We start from the raw sequence: 21648 nt of genomic DNA, 5'->3' as shown, positions 1-21648 counted from the left end.
ACCCTGGAAAATCTGAAATCATTAAAACAAACAAAATCTCTCCCTCCTGTTTGCCCTTTAGATATAGTTCAAGTCTTATAGATTCTTTAGCTAATTAGTTGAAGTTGTTTTCACTGTCACTACCCAAAATCAAATTTTCATTACTTCTTGCCTCTCCTAGTTGATCCGCTGGAAAGATTTTTCCCCAACCGCATTTAGTTCTTAACCTACAAGTGGTTGTTTATTGTTTCAAATACAGACTTCCTAACCTGGTCGTCTATTTTTTTTTTTTTTTTTTTTTTTTAGTCAGTCTCATTTTATGTTATTTCTGCCAAGTAAATATGCCCATAAATTCTGTGCTGTTTCCACCTTTGCACCTTCCCAGGAGAATTTCTTATCTGGGGGAAACTTTGTCTCTATCAGTGGACTCCCTCATGATCCAGTGGTACCACTTCCAGAAATCTAGCTGGGACCTATATACTAAATCTAGCCTTAAGATTTATGTTCAACAGGGGTGCCTGGATGGTTCAGTGGGTTAAACCTCTGCTTTCAGCTCAGGTCATGATCCCAGGGCTCAGATCCAGGACCCTGGGATCATGACTTGAGCCACCTAGAGGCCCCTAAAACCCTCTTTAAATGTATATGAGTATTTCTTATCCTAAGATATAAATACTCATATACATTTAAAGAGGATGTGTTCCATTGAAGGAAAATAGCATTTCTTTTAAAATAATAATAATTAAGTCATTTTGAGAAACTATTGACCTTCCCTGTCATGACTTTGAAAGTTGGCTTGTTGCTTGGTGCATTTTGTACAGTGCTTCTCATTTGGGCAGCTTCTGTTTTTCCCAGCTACACTTGAAGCCACTTAAAGCCACAGAGAGCTTTTCTACCTTTTGCACCCATTTTAGGTCCTGTTCTAGTGATTGCTAAGTAAATGTCAGCTAGTTGACTTTCTGTCTGACCTGCCTCTGGCTGTTTCCTCCTCATCAGCATTCCCACTAGAGGGCGGGCTAGGTTAGAGAGGAGAGGAGAACACTCCCCCCCCCCCCCCCCCCCCCACCTTTTCTGGCTAACCCTGTCCTCCTTCTTCCCCACCCCACCTTGGAGCCTGGCGACTGCATAGAGCTCCTCCAACACATGTCCAGTTCTGGGCTAAACAAGGGAAAGTTCTGTCTTCCGAAGTGACTGATGACAAGGGTTTATACATTATCTTCTTGTAGCATCCTGTGCAGAAGGAAAGGGAGAAGTATGCTAATTTACCTAGGACTTAAAATCTGTTGACTGTAAAGCAACTTAGCAATTATGGGATTTCTAATACTCTCATGGCCTGTGTCCTTGAGAACCAGAATTTTTTTGCGTGGCAGATAGGAGGTACAGATGTGATACAGAAGTTAAAAATTTAGCCGGGAATTTGAGTAGGAGCTGTCAGTATGAACTCTTGAAGTTATTTACTATCCTTACCCATTGAAAAGATCTAGAAACAATGGACCAATCCAGTAGCAATGTATACTCCTACCACTTAGATCTTAAAATACCATTTTCCATGAAAAGCAGCCAAAGTTTGAAGAAATGGCTGATTCCAGGTCTGGGGCAGGAAATGTACAAGATGAATCTGGAACAACTTAGCTTATCAGATAGCAAGAAGCCAGCAAACACTATCAGGGTAATGCCAAAAGGACTCAGGAGCCAAGTTCTTACAGCCAAAGTTGGGACAATTTGAGCATTAAAAGGATAATTCAGTAAACGTTAAGTATGTTTAAGTCCAGGAGTTCATAATGGGTTGTGTGTGTGGGTAACTAATTGTTTACCCTTTGCAGGATGACAGGAAACCAAATCATCATATTGAAGATGGTAAATATAGGAAAAGAATCCATTATCATGCTGTTTTTCTATAAACTGTACCTGACAATAATGAAACAGAAAATGAAGGGATGTCTTCTTTTTTTTTTTAATTCATTTGAGAGAGAGAGAGAGAGAGCACGTGCGCACGCAGGAACAGGAAGAAGCAGAGCAAGAAGCAGCCTCCCTGCTGAGCCCAGAGCCCTAGGACCTGGAGATCATGACCTGAGCAGAAGGCAGACACTTAATTAACCATCTGAGCCATCCAGGCACCCCCAAAGGGGTGTCTTTTCGTATAACCATTCCAACTATTATGACAGAGTTTGGATATGGCTGTTTGAAATCCCTAGTAAATTAATGAATCTAGGCATGGAGCATCTAGGTTTGGATGCTTCAATGGTTAAATTGAGGGAAAAGAAAGGAATGGAGAGGGAACCTGTAGACTGAAAGAGACTTCAAAGGCATAGGAGATTCTTAAAAATGGGTGAAGCTTAACTATAATGGCCAAAGATCCATTTGGGTGATAAAACTACAAAAATACAATGAAAGGACATGCTTATCATGCACCATAGTATCCACTTATGCCAGGAGGGACAGGCTGTGATGAAGATGAAGAACACAGTGGGGTGGTGGGGGAACTTTGGATGTCTGCAAAGTTCTGTTTCTTTCTCTGGGTGATGGTCTAAAGGGTATTCATTTTCTGTTAGTTTATTAAACTATACTTCTGTTTTTTCATGGTTTTCTGTACCTGTGTTTTATTTTAAAATAAAAAGATATGGGACTCTTGTCTGACTCAGAAGAGTATGCAACTCTTGATCTCAGGGTTGTGAGTTCAAGCCCCACATTGGGTATAGAAATTACTTAAAATGATTTAAAACAAAAAGGTTAATTAAAATGTGTTAACTCTGTTTTATCATGTATCTGTAGGGCATGCAGCCCAATTTTATTCTAATCACCAAAATCATGTTCAAGGCTCATACCTTCACATCACTGAGCACTTAGATACCAGGAGAGGCCTGGAACCCCAGGTCCCCGCCTCTTTCCCGGAGGGACTTATTTCCAAACCTATTTTTTTCTCCCCTAAATTTTATTGACATTGTTCATTTTCCTCTTAATCTGTAGAGTCAGGAATATTGATATAGGCTTATAAGGCCTCCTACAATCAATATAGGAACAGCAAGAGCTCCTAAGAGTCAATGGTTACTCCTGCCAGGCATAGTTCTGAGTGCCTGGTTTCACTGACCCTTTTAATCTTCCTAACAACACTGAGGTGCAGCACACCCCCATTTTACAGATGAAGATACTCAGAGGCATCTCAGGCCCGACACTACTGTGTGGCCAACATCTGTGTTATGCTGCCTCTGATCCTATTCTCACTTATCACATGCTGTTCCTGAAGCCGAGGACTTGCCTATATAATTTTAAGTCAACAGACTCCATTGCTAACTGTGTTTTAGCACTTGGTCCACTCTGACCTTAGATTCTTTTCTGCCCACACATTGTGTGTAGCTAGTTATTGGCTGTTCTCTATGAAACCGTTGGTGTTTCCTCCTCCAGTGTTTTCTTTTGAGGCAATCCCAGCAATCCCATCTTACTTGTTAAAGTTTATCCTCATTTTCTGGGTGCAGACTTAAACCTACCAACCTCGGTTTATACATTCCCTCAGCCTGATTCAGATCAGAGGCGAAGCTTTCCCTCAGCTGACGGCCCTGATTTAGGGAGGATCGTTGTTGTCTTTGCGGTCTCCCTTCTAAAGCTGATTTCTGAGGATTTAAGTCAAGGCCTTGCCACTTAAATGATGGTCCCCAGTCCAGCAGCATCAGCATCAATTAGGAGCTTGTAAGAGAAACAGAACCTTCTGGCCACTCCAGACTTGCTGAATGAGCATTTTATCCAGATCACCAGATGATTCATATACACTATTAAGTTCAAGAAGCATGGAACAGGGGACATCTAAAGGCCTTATAGCTGTACAGTTCTACGCTGCTATGAGAGATGTGTCCACAGTTACCGTTTACCCTTGGCTCGACTGTTTGCTCTGTGGGCTTAGGCAATTACTTGACCTCTTTGTGCCTTTGTTTCTTCATCTATAATATGGCATTTGCTTCAAAGCGTTGTTTTGTAACTTGCCCAGAACAGTACTTAGCATATAGGAGGCACTCTAAAAGAGTTAGCTGTCTTAATATTAATAAGCTTTCATGAATGCTTTGAGAGTCCCAATTTTAGGTCAGGCAGGAGGAAGAATAGATCTTACAATGGGCAATGGAATCGCTTCCCTGGGGCACGGGGTTTTAGAGGCTTCTGCGTCTCCAAGTGGGAGATCAGGAATTTTAGGCCTGGAAGTTCTACTGAGTGGCCCGCAGAGGCCCCCATCTTTTTAAGACCTTGGGACACAGAGTTGATGTGCCTTCTCGCAGCAATACCTACTGCTGTGGGCTCAGTGGCAGGGCTGCCTGGGAGTGAGATCCTGGCTCTCACCAGGCTGTGCCAGGCCAGACTGCACTGGGGCTCTGGCTGCCTGGAGGGCTGCAGGAAGAAGACCGTGAAATTGGCGTTAAAAGCCCATGAAGACAGGCAGGAATGAAAACAGCATGAACGTTGTGGAAAACGAACGAGCATTTCTTATTAATGGACAGAGTGTCGGAGAAGGTCTATGGCCTGGTCTCATGGCACTCACATGTTGGTTGTATCAAATTGCTCACATTTTCTCCAAGCCTGTTTTGCTCTCCTATCCCTAGATGGGGGATATGGTGGGGTGGGATGGAGGGGGCTGTGCTCTCTTGCTAGCTTGGAGCCTCAGGTCACATTCTGCGCACACGTCCCTCCAGGGCCTCCAGTTCAGCCAACACCTCCTTGGGCAGATCCTGATTGACCTGCTCTGTCAGGTAGCTCCGAATGTCACGAACCTCTTGTTCCCAGAAGTCCTTGGGGAGCGAGAATAGCTGGGTGGTGTCTACGGCTCCTAGACCCTTGAGATCCAAGGCGCCTTCCTTTGGCACCAGCCCGATGGGCGTCTCTCGGGCACTGTCCTCTCCCTCTAGCCGCCGGCAGATCCAGTCCAGCACCCGAGCATTCTCTCCAAAGCCTGGCCACAGGAAGCGGCCCGCCTCATCCCGCCGGAACCAGTTGACATGGAAGATGCGGGGCAGCCGGGCCCCCTTGCGCTCTTCCATGCTCAGCCAGTGTTCTAGGTAGCGCCCGAAGTTGTAGCCAAAAAAGGGCCTCATGGCAAAGGGGTCGTGCATGATGACCTTCCCTGGGGAGGGAAGCAAGAAGGGTCAGGACTCTTCCTCCTTTTTTTTTTTCTTTTAAAGATCTTATTTATTTATTTGACAGACAGAAATCACAAGTAGGCAGAGAGGCAGGCAGAGAGAGAGGAAGGGAAGCAGGCTCCCCGCTGTGCAGAAGCCTGATACGGGGCTTGATCCCAGGACCCTGGAATCATGACCTGAGCTGAAGGCAGAGGCTTTAACCCACTGAGCCACCCAGGCACCCCAGGACTCTTCCTCTTTACTGGAGAAGACAAAAGACACCTTGCCACCGGCTGAGGGAGTGGTTAAACTTTGGTGGTTCTGGAATCTTCCTCAGAGTAGGGTGAAGAGAAGAGATTGGGACAAGAGACACATGGGGAGGGCAGGCAGGAGGAAGGCCTGGCTCAGGAAGGGAGAGGAGCAGTAATGTGGGTACACAGGAGAGGGGCACAGGGAGGGCACCCACCTTTGTGTTCAGCTGCAGCAGTGGACTCTGAGCGCATGGCACTGCCCACAAACACACCGTGGCGCCAACTGAAGGCCTCATATACCAGAGGTACTCCTAGAACACAAATGACCAGGGTCACAGGCAGCTTTTCTCTTTGGACCCTCACTCCATCCCCTCTGGTAATCTTGACTCCTGGTCTCACTCTGCTAGGACTTCTGCTCTCCCATTTTCAAATCCCATGCCTCCCCTTAATTTTGAATTCTCTAGGGAGAGCTCTAGAGACAGAGAGCCATAGCTGGCAATCCAGGTTGAGGCTTTTTTTTTTTTTTTTTTAAGATTTTATTTATTTATTTGACAAACAGATCACAAGTAGGCAGAGAGGCAGGTGGAGAGAGGAGGAAGCAGGCTCCCTGATGAGCAGAGAGCCCCACCCGATGCGGGGCTCCATCCCAGGACCCTGGGATCATGACCTGAGCTGAAGGCAGAGGCTTTAACCCACTGAGCCACGCAGGCGCCCCCAGGCTGAGGCTCTAAGTACAAGAGGGAAGTGGGCCCTGAGAGAGCCAGGCCCTTTACTGAGAAGGCATGCTCACCTTTGGGTCTGCGGCCTCCAAAGATGATGGCATCAATGGGGACACCCTCAGGGGCTTCCCAGGCTGGGTCCATGATGGGGCACTGGCGAGCCGGGGCACAAAAGCGAGAGTTGGGATGGGCACAGGGCTCCTTGTCCCCTGGCAGGAAAATACAACTACTGTCACTTTCAAGGATTTATCCACTCCCAACACACGCACACTTTTGCAAGCACTCTTGCAAAATTTGTTTGTATCATCAATGCCCTGCAACCTTGGGTGGTGAGGAGCAGGGAGAAGGGAGCCAGGACATCTCCCCCAAAAGATCAGGTTATTTATCAATAACGGTGCTGAAGTCAAGCTACGTGAGAAAGAATGGGTAAGGAATTGGGGTTTAGCAAGATCCCACTATCTATGCCAAGCTATAGCTACTTGGCATTGACCAGCGCTCAAGAGAATGGGCTTAGATGTTGGCAAAAGGTTAGAACAGAAAATTTATCCCAGAAATGATTTCTTTATTTTTGGGATTATTATTTTAAGAAACACTCAAACACACCTAAAGGAAAAAAAATGAGACTATCCAATCAGTATTTCAGACAACTGACTTTCCATCAGCAAATAAGGGAAGATGGGATCTTCTGAGGAATTCAAAAAGTAAACAGGAACTGATCTGGAAGCTAGCAGAATGCTGGTGATTTCCCTGGGTCAGTGGAGACCCAGATGGAGTGACAGGGCTGGAAGAAGTCAGACATAACCTGGGCAGGCCTAACCTGAGGGGCGCAGGTCATCTGGCCTGTCAGGTACCCTGGAGAAGGGATGGGAACAAGTCAGTGGCACATGTATAAGGCTCCACCATGGGACCCCGAAGGGACATGGTGTCCTCTCTGCTGGAGGGTGCTGGTCAGACCTGGGGGGAGCGGTGATCAAGGGAGTTCTCAAGCCATTCCTCCCCCCCCCCCCCCCCCCGCCACTGTGTCCCCTTCCCCACCCTCAGCTCCAGTGTGTAAGAGCCTCTTGCACTTCCATGACCCCCAATTCAGGTCCCTGGGGCACGGTATTATTCCGGGAATTGCAGCTGGGCACAACACACCCTAGTTATATGCCTGAAGCTAGAGATGATGAAAGGGTTGGGGAATGAGCCTGCAGGGAAGTAGGAACATTTCTTGGGTTTCTCAGTTGGGTGGGGAGGCCACGGAGGACTTAATGATGGTGGAGGAGAAAGTGAGGGGTGATTAGATAAGGAGGGAGGCACGCTCAGCCAGTCCAGGAAAACGTGAATGTTGGCTCAGCGACCACAAGCATGCCCTCCCCAGGATGCCCCTCTTTGCTACCATCCCTAGGTCTCAGGGCTCTCTGACTGCAGAAGGTCCAGAGTGCAGGGGTTGGGGAGGAACAGGACTGCCAGGCGCCAGGGGCAATGACAGGCTTGAGAAATAGCTTTTAGAAGAGGCTAAAGAGCGGTCTGATTTTGCCTGGAGGGCTGATTGGGGTGTGTGTGTTAGGAGGAATGGGAAGGGTGAGGCTAACAACACTGACCTTTATTATTGTTTTTTAACAAGATTTATTATTTTAGAGGGGAGCAGAGGGGGAGGGAGAAAGAATATCTCAAGCAGACTCCCCGAGCAGGGAGCCAACAGGGGTGCCATCTCACAACCCCAAGATCATGACCTGAGCTGAAATCAAGAGTCGGCCACTTGACTGACTGAGCCACCCAGGAGCCCCAACACTGACCTTTAGACAATAGTTATTATACCGTGGTTGGTGGAAGCCAAGCAGCAGGGGGAGGGGCAGGCTCCCTCCTTCCTAACGGGTCAAACTTTATGGACCGTGCTTTGAGCCCAATTCCTTGTGTAAAAACTTTCAAAACAGTCCTCACTTTTTCTTTAAAAAAAAAAAAAAAAAAAAAAAAAAGAAAAAAAAAAACCCAGCTTATTTTTATGGAGAATTTGCTATGTATTTGGCACTGCACTAAAGCCTTTGCATGCATTATTCAGCCCTCCACCAGCCTTATGAGATAGCTACTTTGGGAACCACCTCTATGTAACTGATGCGGAGGGCAAGCAACTGAGTCAGATCCCAAAGCCCACACTTGGCAGACTTGGGACTTGACCTCAAATCTCGCTTGGGGCTGGAAACTGGGACTATTCATAACTTCCTGTGCCTCTCAGAGGTCCTGGAGGATGGCTGCAGGTTGTGGAGAAGGCTTTTACATCCTCAAGGTGCTGAGCCCGGGGGGCTGTGTCACAGTTCCCCCACCCCACATACCGGGTTTCCAGGGTCTGCCCAGCCAGGAGGTCACGGTGACACCAGGCGGAAGAGGCTGGTCAATGCCCTCCCAGTACACTCCACCATCGCTGGTCTCAGCCACATTGGTGAAAAGAGTGTTACTCTGGATCGTGGCCATGGCGTTGGGATTGGTGGTGGCAGAGGTGCCAGGGGCCACCCCAAAGAAGCCATTCTCAGGGTTGATGGCCCGGAGTCGACCTGTTAGGAGAAGTGACAGAAAAGGGCCAACCGGGAAGAGGTGAGAGGTGCAGCCATGGAAGGTTCTATTCTGCTCCTCCTTGCCCTGAGTTGGCCCCTGTATCTAATGGGGAAGGATTTTTTTTGTCTCTAGGGTGGCTGGACTGCTAGGAGGTACAGGGCAGGTCCCCCAGGAGCAGTGGAGGGGAGACTCCCATATTCTAGTAAAAGCCAGAACCGAGAGTATGATGCCAAGGGCCTCTCACCATCACTGTCAAATCTCATCCAGGCGATGTCATCCCCCACACACTCCACCTTCCAGCCCGGCAGCGCTGGCCGCATCATGGCCAGGTTAGTCTTGCCGCAGGCACTGGGGAAGGCGGCTGCCACGTAGCGCTTCTTCCCCGTGGGGCTGGTGATACCCAGGATCTGTGTGTTGAGGAGAGAGGGAACAAGGAAGAAGTCACCAAAGGTCAGTTATGGTCTGCATAGAAAGGACAGCTATGGATTAACAGGGAGGACAAATATTTATTCACAAAACAGGTGCCAACGCCTCGCCACAGGGCGAGGGTGGTGGCAAGTCAGAGCTTCAGTCACTGGGGCAGAGTCCCTGCCCACCAGCTTGGCACCTGGCGGTGGGGAGGTGAGGCCAGGCCCCGCCCCCGCCCTGCTCCCCAAAGCTGCAGGGATCCTCACCAAGCCCTCACCAGCATATGCTCCGCCAGCCAGCCCTCATCCCGGGCCAGCCGAGAGGCGATGCGGAGGGCAAAGCACTTCTTGCCCAGCAAGGAGTTGCCACCATAGCCGCTGCCGAAGGAGACGATCTCCCGCTGGTCAGGCACATGGCCAATCAGGGTCTTCTCTGGGTTGCATGGCCACTGGCTCACCGGCTCCCCTGGGGACAATGTGGTCATGGGCTGACTGCTGGCAGGGGCATCAGGAACTGGGGCGTTAGGGGCTGGAAGGATCGGGGCTGGCAGGAGAGACACTTAGGAGTAGTGGTGGTGCCAATGAGTGGCTAAGACTCCCCACCTCCTAAAAGCCACTGGCTCCCATGTCCCTGTTCCGGGACAAATGACTTTTCTCAATCTTGTGCAAACTGCTCTGCCAACATAGCATTGCCCCCAGCCCAGACTGCTGCCCTGAGTTTTGGGACTTAGGTGTTTCACTAATGAGGATGGGTAGAATTTGGGGTTTCCTCTGAGGGCAAGCAGGTCTGTGTTCTCCTCTAGGCACGGCAGGCGCTTACCTTGTCCAGTCAGGGGCTGGCCCACAGAGTGCAGACACTTGACAAAGTCGCCATCTCCCAGGGCCCGAAGCACAGGTGTCCCCAGCCGGGTCATAATACGCATGCTTGCTACCACGTAGGCTGAGTCAGTAAGCTGCACTCCGATGCGGGACAGTGGGGAGCCCACAGGACCCATGCTGAACGGAAGCACATACATGGTCCGGCCTGTGGAGGAAAAGGCAACCTGGATGAGGGGTTCTAACCTGCTCATACTTTCGGTGTCCCTGGTTCTGTGTCCCTGCCCCGGTTACCCTGCATGCAGCCCGGAAACCTCTCATCCACAGCTTGCTGGAACTCAGCTGGGGACATCCAGTTGCCTAGTTGCCCACGGGCCCCACCAGCAGGGAGAGGCACTGTGTCCCGTTGAGAAGGAGTTACAATCACCGTCTTGCTCTCTACTCGTGCCACATCCTTGGGGTCTGTGCGGGCCAGCCAGCTGGGGGAGAAGGGGTTATCAGGAAGATGTGGCCAGCCGATCTCCCTCATCCCCAGACCCAAGCTTTCAGGTCCAACTTTGACTCTAGGTCTTCTGTGGGCCTGATTTCTTCCCATCGGTCTGCACCTCAGTGGCCTCCTCCAGATTTTGTCCCATCTAAGGGGCTAGTTCCCTTGGCCTAGCCTTCTAAAGGCTCTTGGCAAAAACTCTCTAAACTTGGGAAAGGAAAGAAAAAAGGCAAAGGTTTTTACTTATATAAGCTTCTCTCCTTAACATAAAAATACAGACCAGTCCCATTAATTCCTGATTCTGTTTCCCCCAAAGGTCCCATTCTTGCTCCTTCCATTGGGATGGTCTCATTAAATTTGATTTTTGTCTTGCTAAATCCACAGTGGCCCAGTCTAAGCAGCCGCCCCCGTCTCATGGTTATGGGGCTCAGGGCATACCAGTTGTTGTACTTGGGGAGCTTTCGGATGAGTCCCTGCTTTTCTAGGAGCGTCAGTGTGGCAGTGTTCTCAGCCTTGGTGCCGTCACAGATGTGGATGCCGTCAGGTTGGCAGAGGCGGGCACTGCGCTCCACAAAGTCTCGCACCCCAGCAGGCAGCTGGCCCAGATCTCCACTGAGTACTCGCAAGGTCTGCATGCTGCGCCATGAGGACCAGCCCCAGGGGCTCAGCCCAGGCCAGCTAAGCCTGCAAGACAAGGAACAGAGAGGGAATGAGCGGGGTGTTCTCCTGGAAGATGGGCAAGTCAAGGGGACAGGAAGCTTGGGGGCTGCCAGGGAGTGTGCTAGAGTGGGTCTGGGCGCAGGCCAGAAGGGCAGGTTGGAATATGTGTGGGATGGGTTTGGTCCACCTATCTCGTGGCCTTCACGATTCTTGGTGAGGGACAGATGTTGCCCAGCGAGCATACAGGCACACGCCGGCCTATGTGGGGTGTATGCGGAGGCATGTTGATGTTACTGCAGGCTAAGCCCATACCCATGTTTAACTGTGTCTGGTTGATGCTGGAAATGACGAGGTGCCCTGTGGCCCAGGGTCAATAAGCTGTGCCCTGCTGACAGCTTCGTGTGTCTGGTATTTGAAGCTCTCATCCCTGTTCTTCCCCTTCTCAAGCATAGTTTTCATAGGTTAAAAAAAAGCAGCTCTTTTTCCTTTTTTCTTCCGGTGTGTATGCTGTAAGACTGTGAAAGCCTCAGCAAAGGACCCAGTCTTTGAGATGGGACCGTCCCAGGTTTCTAGATTAGGGCTCTTACACAGAGAGTAGGTAACTGGATACTGGGATTCCAGGCATCAGAGCCAGGGCTGCCCACCTGGGCCAACAAGGGTTTCGTAAGATGTTGCCATTGGGTAGGTGTCTTTGAACTGGGTAGAAGGCTGATTATTGCAGAATGTCACTGGCTGGGGTTCATGCCCTTGCCGGGAGGGCAGGGTCCCTGTTGTCTGTCCCTTCATACTCCTGGGAGAGGGAAAGCAGGGTCTGTTCTGATTGGTCTGGACCCAGGGTGGAGTGACCCAGAGAGAGCAAAGGCCAAGAGGGGGAAGTTGCCCTCCTCCTATGCCAAGGCCTCGCCCACCAGAAACTGCTCCACACTTCAGACTGCGTGCCCCTGTCCCTCCCCTAGAGGTCACATGCCAAGAGAGCTTTGGGTGTTAGCAGTAGCTGGGGAACATCAGACTGCGAAAAGCTCAGAGGCTGTAAGGCTGGGGAAAGGAGAACCCTCAGACCATGGAGGTGGGAGCTGGAGCCTGGCTTCCAAAAGATAAAGAGGGATGGACACCCAGTGTGGCCACAGGGGCAGAGGAAGAGGACTCCTAAGCATTAATTTGAAAGACACCCAGTCTTGGGGAGAGCTTCTCCCCGCAGGGGGCCTGGTTCAGGAAGTCCCTGGTGATGCTCCCCCACTCCTGTCCAGTCCCCTAAGTGGGACCTTCTCCTTTTCTTCTGCTCCAGAGACCACCCCCAGCCAGGGCTGGCAAAGTGGAACCAGCTGTGGGAGAGATATGGGGTCAGCTCAGACTTTGTAACAAATCCTGAGAAGGGAGGCTACAGAGGAAAGACAGGAAGCTGTGAAAAAGAAGGGCCTAGGGACTTCTGTCCTGGACAGGGGCTGAAGCCAGCCATATCAGAATTGAAGGCAACTTGTTCCCCTCTTCATCCTGTTTCCCTCCTTCCCCTAGCCCCAGGTCCCGGGCTCCACAGGGTTTCCCTCCAGGTTCCAGTTTCCCGGAGAACGGAAAATAAAGGTTTACGTTCTACCTTCTCTGGGGAGCTCTGAGCTCAATCACCCAGGAGTTCATGCACCCTTGACCCCGGGGCCCTACCGCTTCTGAACGCAACTGAGGCACAAGGGTTACATCTGTAAGGGAAAGAAAGAGACGAGGAGACAGGGCTCAGCGGGGGTGAGCGAGGAGGGGGAGGGAGTTCTGAGAGTGGCAGGTCGAGACCGCGCGGTCAGAGACCGGCAAAGCAGGGAGGGGGAGGAGGCGACGGAAGCGGAGAGACCCAGAACGGCAGAGGCCGCCCCAGATCTCCCGCGAGACGCCCGGCCCGAGAGGCCAGGGATCGAGAAACACTCGTCCCCGACCCGCCGCCTCCTCCGCTGGGAAAGCGGGCGGAGGCGGGCGGGCAGGATAGCGCCCCTGGCAGCCCCGGGGGGCGAGCGCGGCGGAAGGTGCGGGTCGGCCCCGGGCTGGGGCTCACTCACCGCAGGCCGGGGCGATATACAGCGGCCATGGCACCTGGGCGGGGGCTGCGGGGTGGTCAAGAGAACCGAGCGGAGCCGGGGAGATACGGAAGGCGGGGAAGGAGGGAGCGCAGCGAGCGGGAGCGAAGGCTGGGCGGGAGGCGCTTAAAAAGGAGGCGGGCGGGAGGGCGCGGGGGCGGAACCTAGCAGGGCCGGCGCGACCCTCTCTCCGCCCTGCCATTCGGCCAGCTCCCCGGGTCCCCGGGCTCCAGGCCCGCCCAGGCACCGCCCCACGCCCCGCATCCCCCCCTCGGCTCCCCGCCTCCGCGAGGCCCCTCCACCCGCCCTGCCCGGTCCCCTGCACATGATGTAACTTTGAGGACTCTTGCTCCTGAGAGATAGGGAGTGGGAGGCACTGGGGTGGCAAACAAGCCAGAAACGAGGGGCGAGGCCAGGGCAGGGGCCCGTGGAGGCTGGAAGTCCAGAAACCGGGGGTTGGACATTGCCTTTTCTCTTTTCCTGGGGACTGACCACTCTGAGACCCAGACTTTTCTGTTTTCCATAGCCCCAGGACTAAGGTTCCCTTGGTCCGCAACTCCCACATCCCTGTTACTTCTGCTCCTGATGAGGGCTCTCTTCTCCCTCCCCATGAAATGGTGGTGCCTGTCCGCCCCAGAGTGTTTCCTTTGGGCCTCTTCCCTCGCTGTTCTTGCCACATTACCCTGGAGAACTAACTTGTCCCACCCAACCACCACGTAAAAGTCCTCAGATAATTTCTCAAGTTATGTCTCCATCCAGACATCTCTCTGCAACTTGAGACCACCGAGTGTCACCCCAAACGCCATAGGGCCTCCAACTCAAACATGTCTATGGTAGGCACCTGCCCAGCATTGACACCACCTTTCTGCTAGTGGCACCCTGACGTTCCTTTGGGGAACCACCTCCTCAGTCCATGTGATCAGATGGGTCTCCTGCGGGTAGGCTCTCAGTTCGGCCAATTTGTACGTCCCTCACTTTGGCCACAGTGATTGGGAATGTTCAGAGATGGACATGAGGTCCCTCTTGGGGGCTTTTTGTGTAAACTTTAAAAATGGGCTCTCTTTCTGCTGGGGTTGCTGAACTGGTAGGGTATAAACCCAGAGCTGCTGGGTGTCAGCTTGGCACTGCAAAGCAGGAACCGGCCCTAGATGGAAGCCAGCCTGGAGGAAGCAGAGCAGAGGGATGGAGAGCTACAGTTCCCTGATTTATGTTATAAGAGTCAACAAATTTCTTCTCTTGATCAAGCTAATTGTCAGTGGATTTCTGCCATTTGCAACAGAAACGATGCTGATTCTCAGGTTTCTCAGAGTTCTGTGCTAGAACAAATTGGGACAAGGAGAGCTGGTCCCCAGCCTTGGGCTTGCTGTTGTCTATCTCTTCACCCAGCCCCCATCCTGGACTCAACCTCATGGGTATATATTTGGGATTCTTTCCTCCAGTCCCTCTATCCAAGCTCTGTCAACACCTACTCCACTTTGAACAGCTGCATCTTTGGCCACCTTTTAGGCCTAAAGGTGTGCACGCTGGAGGCAGTATGGATCTACCGAAGGTCATCATCTCTTCCATAATCCTGTGCCTGCTCTCATGGTTCCCCATCTCAGTGAAAGGCACCAGCCTCTAGGCAGTTGCCTCAGAGGAACCTGAATAAGTCTAGGCTATTCCTGGCTTCTCTTCCCTAGTCAGACACCAGGACCTTTGGATTTGTACTTTCTAATCAGCTCTCAAATCTCTGTCTATTGCCACGGCCACTGCCTTAGTTCAGGGCTTACCTCTCACCTGGCTTTGGGTGATATCTTCCAAGACACTTCTTGGACTCCCACCTCTCCAAATGCCATCCCCTCTCCCTTCCGGCAAGCTACCCTCTGAACTCTACACATAAGTTCACTTTGATGAGTTAAGAGAGAGATGGAGAATGTTTATTTTGTGGACACTAGGCAGGGCTCTGCACCAGGAGCTTTATCAATCATTTCATGCAATTTCACAACCATCCTATTTTACATATGTGGACACTGAGGCCCAGAGAGGTTGTCATCTTCCCAGTGTCACATAGCTGCTCAGCAGGAGAAATGGAATCTGAATCCAAGTCTTTCTGACTCTCATTACCAGGTTTTTTTTTTTTCCCCTTCTAATCCTGTACTGTCCCCTTGATATATAATTTTTTTAAAAAGGTCATATCACTTTCAGGCTTAAAATCCCTTTGAGGCTTCCTACAATGTGGTAACTGATGTCCTTTGTAATCGGGCTCCTATTTATCCAACATTTTCACTGTGACCTTCCTACTTGCCACCCTCATTCCCACGTACTCAAAGGCAGTTTCCAGAGCACTTCTGCCAACCCTTTCTGCCCTTCAGATTTACTTTTATTTTTTTAAAAGATTTTATTTATTTATTTGACAGACAGAGATCACAAGTAGGCAGAGAGACAGGCAGAGAGAGAGAGAGAGAGGAGGAAGCAGGCTTCCTGCCGAGCAGACAGCCCAATGTGGGGCTTGATCCCAGCACCCTGGGATCATGACCTGAGCCGAAGGCAGAGGCTTTAACCCACTGAGCCACCCAGGCAGCCTTGCCCTTCAGATTTAAATTAAACATCCCCTCTTAGGTGAAGTCAGTTTAACTCTTAGAATTAACTTCTATCTCATCTGTGTTGGTTTTATAATGTATACATACCTCCGTTTTTGAACTTCTCATGTTTTACTAGAGTTACTTTTGTTTCTCTATAATCCTCACTTAAGTGTTAGCTCCTTGAAAGGAGGACCCAAGTTTTAGTCTTGTTTTTATCCCAGTTCCTGGCTGAATCTGGTCTACAACATACAGCTAATAAATGCTGTTTGAATCAAAGAATAAACAAATCTCACATTCCTGAATCCTTCTCCCTCATGGTGTCCTTCCTTAACTTTAGGGGTTCCCACAAGTGTTTCCTTGTAGTGTTGATTCTCTTTATTTGCTACACTTTCATACCAGACCTGGCCCTCTGCCCAGCCTGGTCTACCAGCTCGCCCAGGGTTGGAGGTGCACCACCACCAGGGGGCAGGGTGTGACCAGCCTTGCCAGGGCCTGCATTTTCTCTTTCCCTGGGCCCTCTGGGTCTGGCCTTTGGACATCCTACAGACCCGGTACATGTGTGTGGTGTGCCACCTAGATCCTCCCCATAGGATCCAGGTGGTCATTGTCCCAGCCTTGGAGTGTTGGCTGCTAATGGCTCACAGCTGAATACTTCCCCGAGAACTACCTGTGGCTGGAAGGAGCAGTCTCACCAAATGTAATAGCCCTCTCCTGGGGCAGTGTGTATCCAATGACCGGCTGATGCAGGGGTACAGGGCCTGGTCCCCTTTCCTTAGTTATTTCAAAGCATTTCTGCTTTTCCTGATGTCCAGTCTTGTTTTTCTCTCTGCTTTTCTTTTCTTTTCTTTTCTTTTCTTTTTTTTTTGAGAGTTTATTTGTTTATTTGACAGAGATCAGAAATAGGCAGAGAGATAGGCAGAGAGAGAGAGGAGGAAGTAAGCTCCCCCACCGCCGAGCAGAAAGCCCGATGCGGGGCTCAATCCCAGGTTCCTGAGACCATGACCTGAGCAGAAGGCAGTTGCTCAACCCACTGAGCCACCCAGGTGCTCCTCTCTCTGCTTTTAGAAGGCACCTTACTCCGCCCCCTCAGGGGACCACCTATATACAAGCTTCCATCTCAGAGTTTGTTTCCAGCTTCAGATATCCGCTAAACTCCACTTGGATACTGCATTAGACCCCAATCTGACTCTGATTCCATTTTGCCCTCCTCCACACTATATCCAAAGCGATCTTTACAAACACAGTCCGATTGCATCACAGTCCTGCCAAAAGTTCTTGAGTAGCTTCTTCCTGCTCTTAGAATAAAGCCCAAGTCCTAAACTTGGACTACAATGCCCTGCTGGATCTGGCCCCTGCTGATATCTCTACCCTCAACTACCACCATTCTTCACATGTCCTTGGTTTCTACTCTCTGGCTATGTTGGTCTTTTTTTTTTTTTTTAAAGATTTTATTTATTTATTTGACAGAGATCACAAGTAGGCAGAGAGACAGGCAGACAGAGAAGGGGAAGCAGGCTCCCTGCTGAGCAGAGAGCCCGATGTGGGACTCGATCCCAGGACCCTGGGATCATGACCTGAGCCGAAGGCAGAGGCTTTAACCCGCTGAGCCATTCAGGTGCCCCTATGTTGGTCTTTTTACTTGTTCATTTTGTACACGTGTCTCTTTCCTGCCCAGAGCCCTTGTGTATATTGTTCTGACAGCTTGGGATCCCCCTTTCTCCACACCCCCAGACACAGTCACTTCTTGCTCATCTGACCAGTCTCAGTTTAATGTGACTTCATTAAACAAGTTGTCCCTGTGATGCCACCCCCCCACCAATTAGATTATGTCTTCATGAGAGAAAATCTCCTAGTGCTGCCCTTCTCCTTCACAGGACTCACCTCACTTATAATGGTTTCTTTTCATGCAGGCTCTTCCCTAACATATGTGAGGCAAGAGTACAAATAGGGGCACCCTGATGGCTCTGTTGGAAGAGCAGGCGACTCTTGCTTGGGTCGTGAGTTTGAGCCCCCTGTGAGGTGCAGACATTACTTAAATAAATAAATAAAAATGTATAAAAATAAATAATATACAAAAATAAAGAAAGAAATAAAGAATGCAAATACGGGCTCACAAACCTTGTGTTTAAAATGTTTTTTTTTAAGATTTTATTTATTTATTTGAGAGAGAGAGTGAGCAGAGGAGAGAGGGAGAGAGAACCTTGAGGCAGACTCCACACTGAGTGCAGAGCCTGACGTGGGCTCTGTACCAAAAAGCGAAAGTGAGATCATGACCTGAGCCAAAACCAAGAAGTTGGTTGCTTAACTGACTAAGCCGGCTAGCTGCCCCCTTGGGTCTTAAACATTTAAAATGTAGAACTTGGGTCACCTAAGCGGCTCAGTCATTAAGTGTCTGCCTTAGGCTCGGGTCATGATCCCCGGGGTCCTGGGATGGAGTCCCACAAGCTCCCTGCTCAGCGAGAAGCCTGCTTCTCCCTCTCCCACTCCCCCCCATTTGTGTTCCCTCTCTCGTTGTGTCTCTTGCTGTCAAATAAATAATAAAATCTTAAAAGAAATAAAATGTAGAACTTATGCTAAGAAACTGTTAAATAAGTATGTTCTATTCTTTTGCCTTGATGAATATATACATAATGGTCTGGGATGTTGTTCAAATTTGAATTCAGATTTGGACTTTATTTGAGTCCTCAGGATTCTATGGTAGAATGTGGTGGTAGGGGAAGAGGAAGCGTTGGGCCACGGGCCTTTGGGCCTGCTTCTTTTCCCACTCCTGACACCATCTTGTACTGTGAGGGCTCTCATGGGCACACATGTGGATCTCTCTGTCTACACATCCCAATTCTGTCTAATACCTCCTGCAAATAGTCACCATTGGCCAGCCTGTGTGTCTAGGGGTGAATGTACTAGTAGTGTGGTCCACTCCTGCAAAGGCCAACCCAGGTGAGAGGTCTGTATGGGCCCTAGAAGTGGGCTTGGGGAACTTCAAACAGGGAATTGCTGGGTATCTGGAGTGTGGTCCAGAAGGGGATTGGGTGTGGGTGGAGGAGGCCTGAATTCTTCACCCCATGAGGTGGGACACAGCCAGAATGAAGCCTTCCAAAAGCACAGGGCCCAGGGCAGGGGCCACTCTTGCCTGGGCCTATGGGCAGTAAGTTGATGTTTCTGTATTTTATCAGTGTGTACGCTCCATGAAGGGAGGGCTGGTGTTAGTCTGATTTACCGGGGTGTCCCTAATACTTAGCACGGTGCCTGGTGCTTAATAAACACTTGTCAAATGAATATAGCAGGTAGATTTGGAAGAGGTTTGAAGATTTGGATCCATTACTAAAGATCTAGATACCAAAAGCCAGAACTTACAGGGCTTACAGGGTCTAATGGGCTCCAAAAATTGGAGGGCAGGACTGAGGAGGTAGTGATGGCACCCCAGATTACTGACTGTGTCTCCTTTCCTCCCTCTTCATCTCGTGCCCCAATTCTCCCAGCCCTTCACCTACCTGGCCTTCTTTCCCCAATTGTCCAACATGCCTCTGTTTATACCTTTCTCCTTTTTTGTCCTTTGGCCGCTGTGCCTCCTCTGTGGCCTGACCACCTATCTGCCTATTCCTCTCTATTTCTTTCTAGCTCTTGGTCCCCAGTCTTAACTTTCCTCTGCCCCTTCCTTCTACTGCCATTGCTTTTCTGGTCCCTTGCTCCTAGCACCCCCTCTTGTTACCCCTTACTCCCTTTTTGGTCCTCTCCAGAAGACTTTCTCTTTTAGTTTGCCACAGCCCTTTGCCTGCCTCTTCCATGGGCCTGCATCCCTCCAACTCCTCTAATAGAAATCCCTGGAGAACCCCCAGCTTGTTCTGTCCTCCATCCCAGGTCGAGACCTACTGCCCCCTCTGCTAAGCCTTCCTGCCTCCCTTCCTCTGTTTCATCATTTCTGCAGTCTGCCTGGCATCATGTTTTCCCTCTTGTTTCCCTGTCCCCAGAAGTCCTGGAGTCAGTCACTCTCAGTGTGCATCTCCCAGGCTCTGGGTACACCCCCACCGAGAGGACCCATTAACCACCTCCTGGGGCCCCACTGGTCACCAAGGCCTCTCCTCTCTGTGCCCTTGGTCCTTTCCTCTGGCCCAGCCCTCACTGCCCGAATGGACTCCTTTCCCTAGTCAGTGGCACCTGGTCTGAGCCCTGAGCGGCTCAGTTTGCCTGAGCTTGTTTAGTCTGACTCTTTTAGCCCGTTAGCAGCTTAGTAACCACCCTCCCCCCCTTGAGCCCTCCAGTAAACAAGAAGATCAGCACAGATCTGACAGCTGCTGGGGGGCAAGTGTCTGGCCAGGCCAGGCATGGAGAAAGGGGCTACATTCAACACTTCCTACTCTTTCTTCAACTCAGGAAGTTCTGGGCTCTTTTTCCTGGCTATGTGCCTCCAAGCCACATTCTGTGGATGTGTGTTCAATTCCCTGTCTCCATGATCCCCATTCCCATCTGTGGCCTTGTTCCCAGGCCTTGGTTCTGCAAAAAGAGGTAGATCCAGGCAATTACACTGAGAAACCTTACTACTTAAATCCTGACAATGGTCTCTAAGGTTCTCTGCTCCTTGAAATGCAGGACCAATGTGGGAAGAGAGTGATGTCATCTGATCTAGGTCTTTTTTTGTGTGTGTACTGAGCATGGTAAGAGAGACCACAGGTGTGCAACGCAAACACACACAAACACACACAGGGAAAGCTGCGTTAAATGTAGGTATTCTGTAGACCAGTGGTTCTCAAACTTCAGTGTTCATCAAAGTCCCCCAAGGGCTTATTAAAACACAGATTTCGGGAGTCCCATGTCCAGAGTTTCTGATTCAGTGAGTTTGAGGTGAGCTCAAAGAATATGCATTTTTAGCAAGTTCCCAGATGCTGCTGCTGGTTGGGGGAACCACACTTTAAAAACTACTGTTCTCATCTGAATCCACCAGCTGGGACCAGGTTAATTTTTATAACTGATGATCCTCGGGGCTGATGGACACCCAGGTCTCTCTCTGACTTGGGACAGGGGGCCTGTTAACCCCATGGGAACATTTGGGTATCCTCAGCAGGTAGGGAATAGCCCTTAACTCCAGGGTTCTATTCTAGCCCACACCTTGTTTTAAACAGCTTCAGACAGGTTTAAACACCTCCTTAGCTAATTCCTAGTATCCCTGTTCCAACTTCTACTCAGGGATGAGAGCTCTAAGAGGTGTTAGGGGATTAGGCTGAAAATGTAGGTCACCCCCCAGCCATCTGGGAACCAGGATGGTGAGAGAGGAAGAGACAAGGACAGAGATACACGCAGGGAAAAGGGGAGAGGAAGCAGAGGGCATGTGAGGGCAGTTGCAGAAGTGTCTCGGATGGATTGATGGTGATTAGATTCCTGTGTCCCGAGGTGGCCCGGAAGGAAGGAACAGAGATCCCCACTCTCCCTTCTGCTGCTCCTTCTCCTGAGCTGGGCTGCTTGTCCCGGGACTGGGTCATCAAGAGTGGGAGAGGCTGAGGATTGGGTGGCCAAGTCCTGGACGTTCACTGAGAGGACCGTTGCCTGTCTTTCCGATATGATAACTGTGAGGGACTTGGGGCCTCACAGTGGGAGTGAGGCAGGGGACAGAAGTGTGAGGATTCCTGAACACAGGAAATAGACCCAGCTGGCTAGGTGAGAGTGGGTTCAGGACTGCCTGGACTCCCGCAAACACTGCCAAGGTGCTGTAGAGCGTTGGAGGGTGAGGGCACCGGGAGCTTCCCTGGGCCTCTTTTCCAGTCTCAGGCTCTCAGTCGCTGAGGCTTGAGGGTGGTGTTCACAGGGGGGTGGCTGGCCAGGCCAAAGCACTCTCAGTACCGGGGAACTGAGCGTCTGTGAGACCGGTCATCAGGAAAGAGCTTTGTTGGGGAAGATGCCCCCTTCCTTCCTTGAGAACAGGCTTACTTGTCCTCTCCCCTCTTCTCATTTCCCCCAACACCCCAGGCCAATGAGATATGCAAATGATCCCCTTACCTCATTGGCTGGAGGCCTGAGGACCCCAGATGACCTCAAAGCGCTGGCCCTTTAAGAGCATCCCCATGGACTTGGTGCCCACAGCGCCTTGTTCTGAG

At 50.5% G+C, this 21648-nt stretch overlaps 1 protein-coding gene across 2 annotated transcripts; it reads right to left on the bottom strand.

Annotated features, from left to right (window-relative positions):
- Nucleotides 1–3983: 3983 nt before the first annotated feature.
- On the bottom strand, nucleotides 3984–13134 carry PCK2 (phosphoenolpyruvate carboxykinase 2, mitochondrial). 2 transcript variants are annotated; one of them, XM_047736897.1, is made up of 11 exons: nucleotides 12984–13121; nucleotides 11589–11734; nucleotides 10723–10968; nucleotides 10092–10276; nucleotides 9802–10005; nucleotides 9260–9447; nucleotides 8819–8981; nucleotides 8355–8573; nucleotides 6114–6251; nucleotides 5539–5634; nucleotides 3984–5077 (listed from the first exon to the last, which is right to left on the bottom strand). In XM_047736897.1, the coding sequence occupies exons 3-11, from the start codon at nucleotides 10917–10919 to the stop codon at nucleotides 4623–4625; spliced, it is 1845 nt and encodes a 614-aa protein (XP_047592853.1). In that variant the 5' UTR covers nucleotides 10920–10968; nucleotides 11589–11734; nucleotides 12984–13121; the 3' UTR covers nucleotides 3984–4622. The 2 variants fall into 2 exon arrangements, with proteins under 2 accessions (XP_047592853.1, XP_047592852.1); XM_047736896.1 differs by lacking the exon at nucleotides 11589–11734 and having other exon boundaries at nucleotides 12984–13134.
- Between the last annotated feature and the right edge of the window lie 8514 nt (nucleotides 13135–21648).

The sequence above is a fragment of the Lutra lutra genome, chromosome 7 (assembly GCF_902655055.1).
Source record: "Lutra lutra chromosome 7, mLutLut1.2, whole genome shotgun sequence".
Taxonomy (NCBI): domain Eukaryota; kingdom Metazoa; phylum Chordata; class Mammalia; order Carnivora; family Mustelidae; genus Lutra; species Lutra lutra.
The sequence above is the reverse complement of the archived record's forward strand: the minus strand, read 5'-3'. Positions and strand labels throughout refer to the sequence as shown.

Excerpts from the sequence above, each read along its gene's own strand:
- PCK2 (XM_047736896.1), bottom strand. The coding sequence starts at position 13,012 with ATGGCCGCTGTATATCGCCCCGGCCTGCG. Across the intron at positions 10,277-10,722 it reads CTCCCCAAGTACAACAACTG|CTGGCTGGCCCGCACAGACC; the intron begins GTATGCCCTGAG and ends CTTCTCCCCCAG. Across the intron at positions 6,252-8,354 it reads GGGCAGACCCTGGAAACCCG|GGGACAAGGAGCCCTGTGCC; the intron begins GTATGTGGGGTG and ends TTTTCCTGCCAG.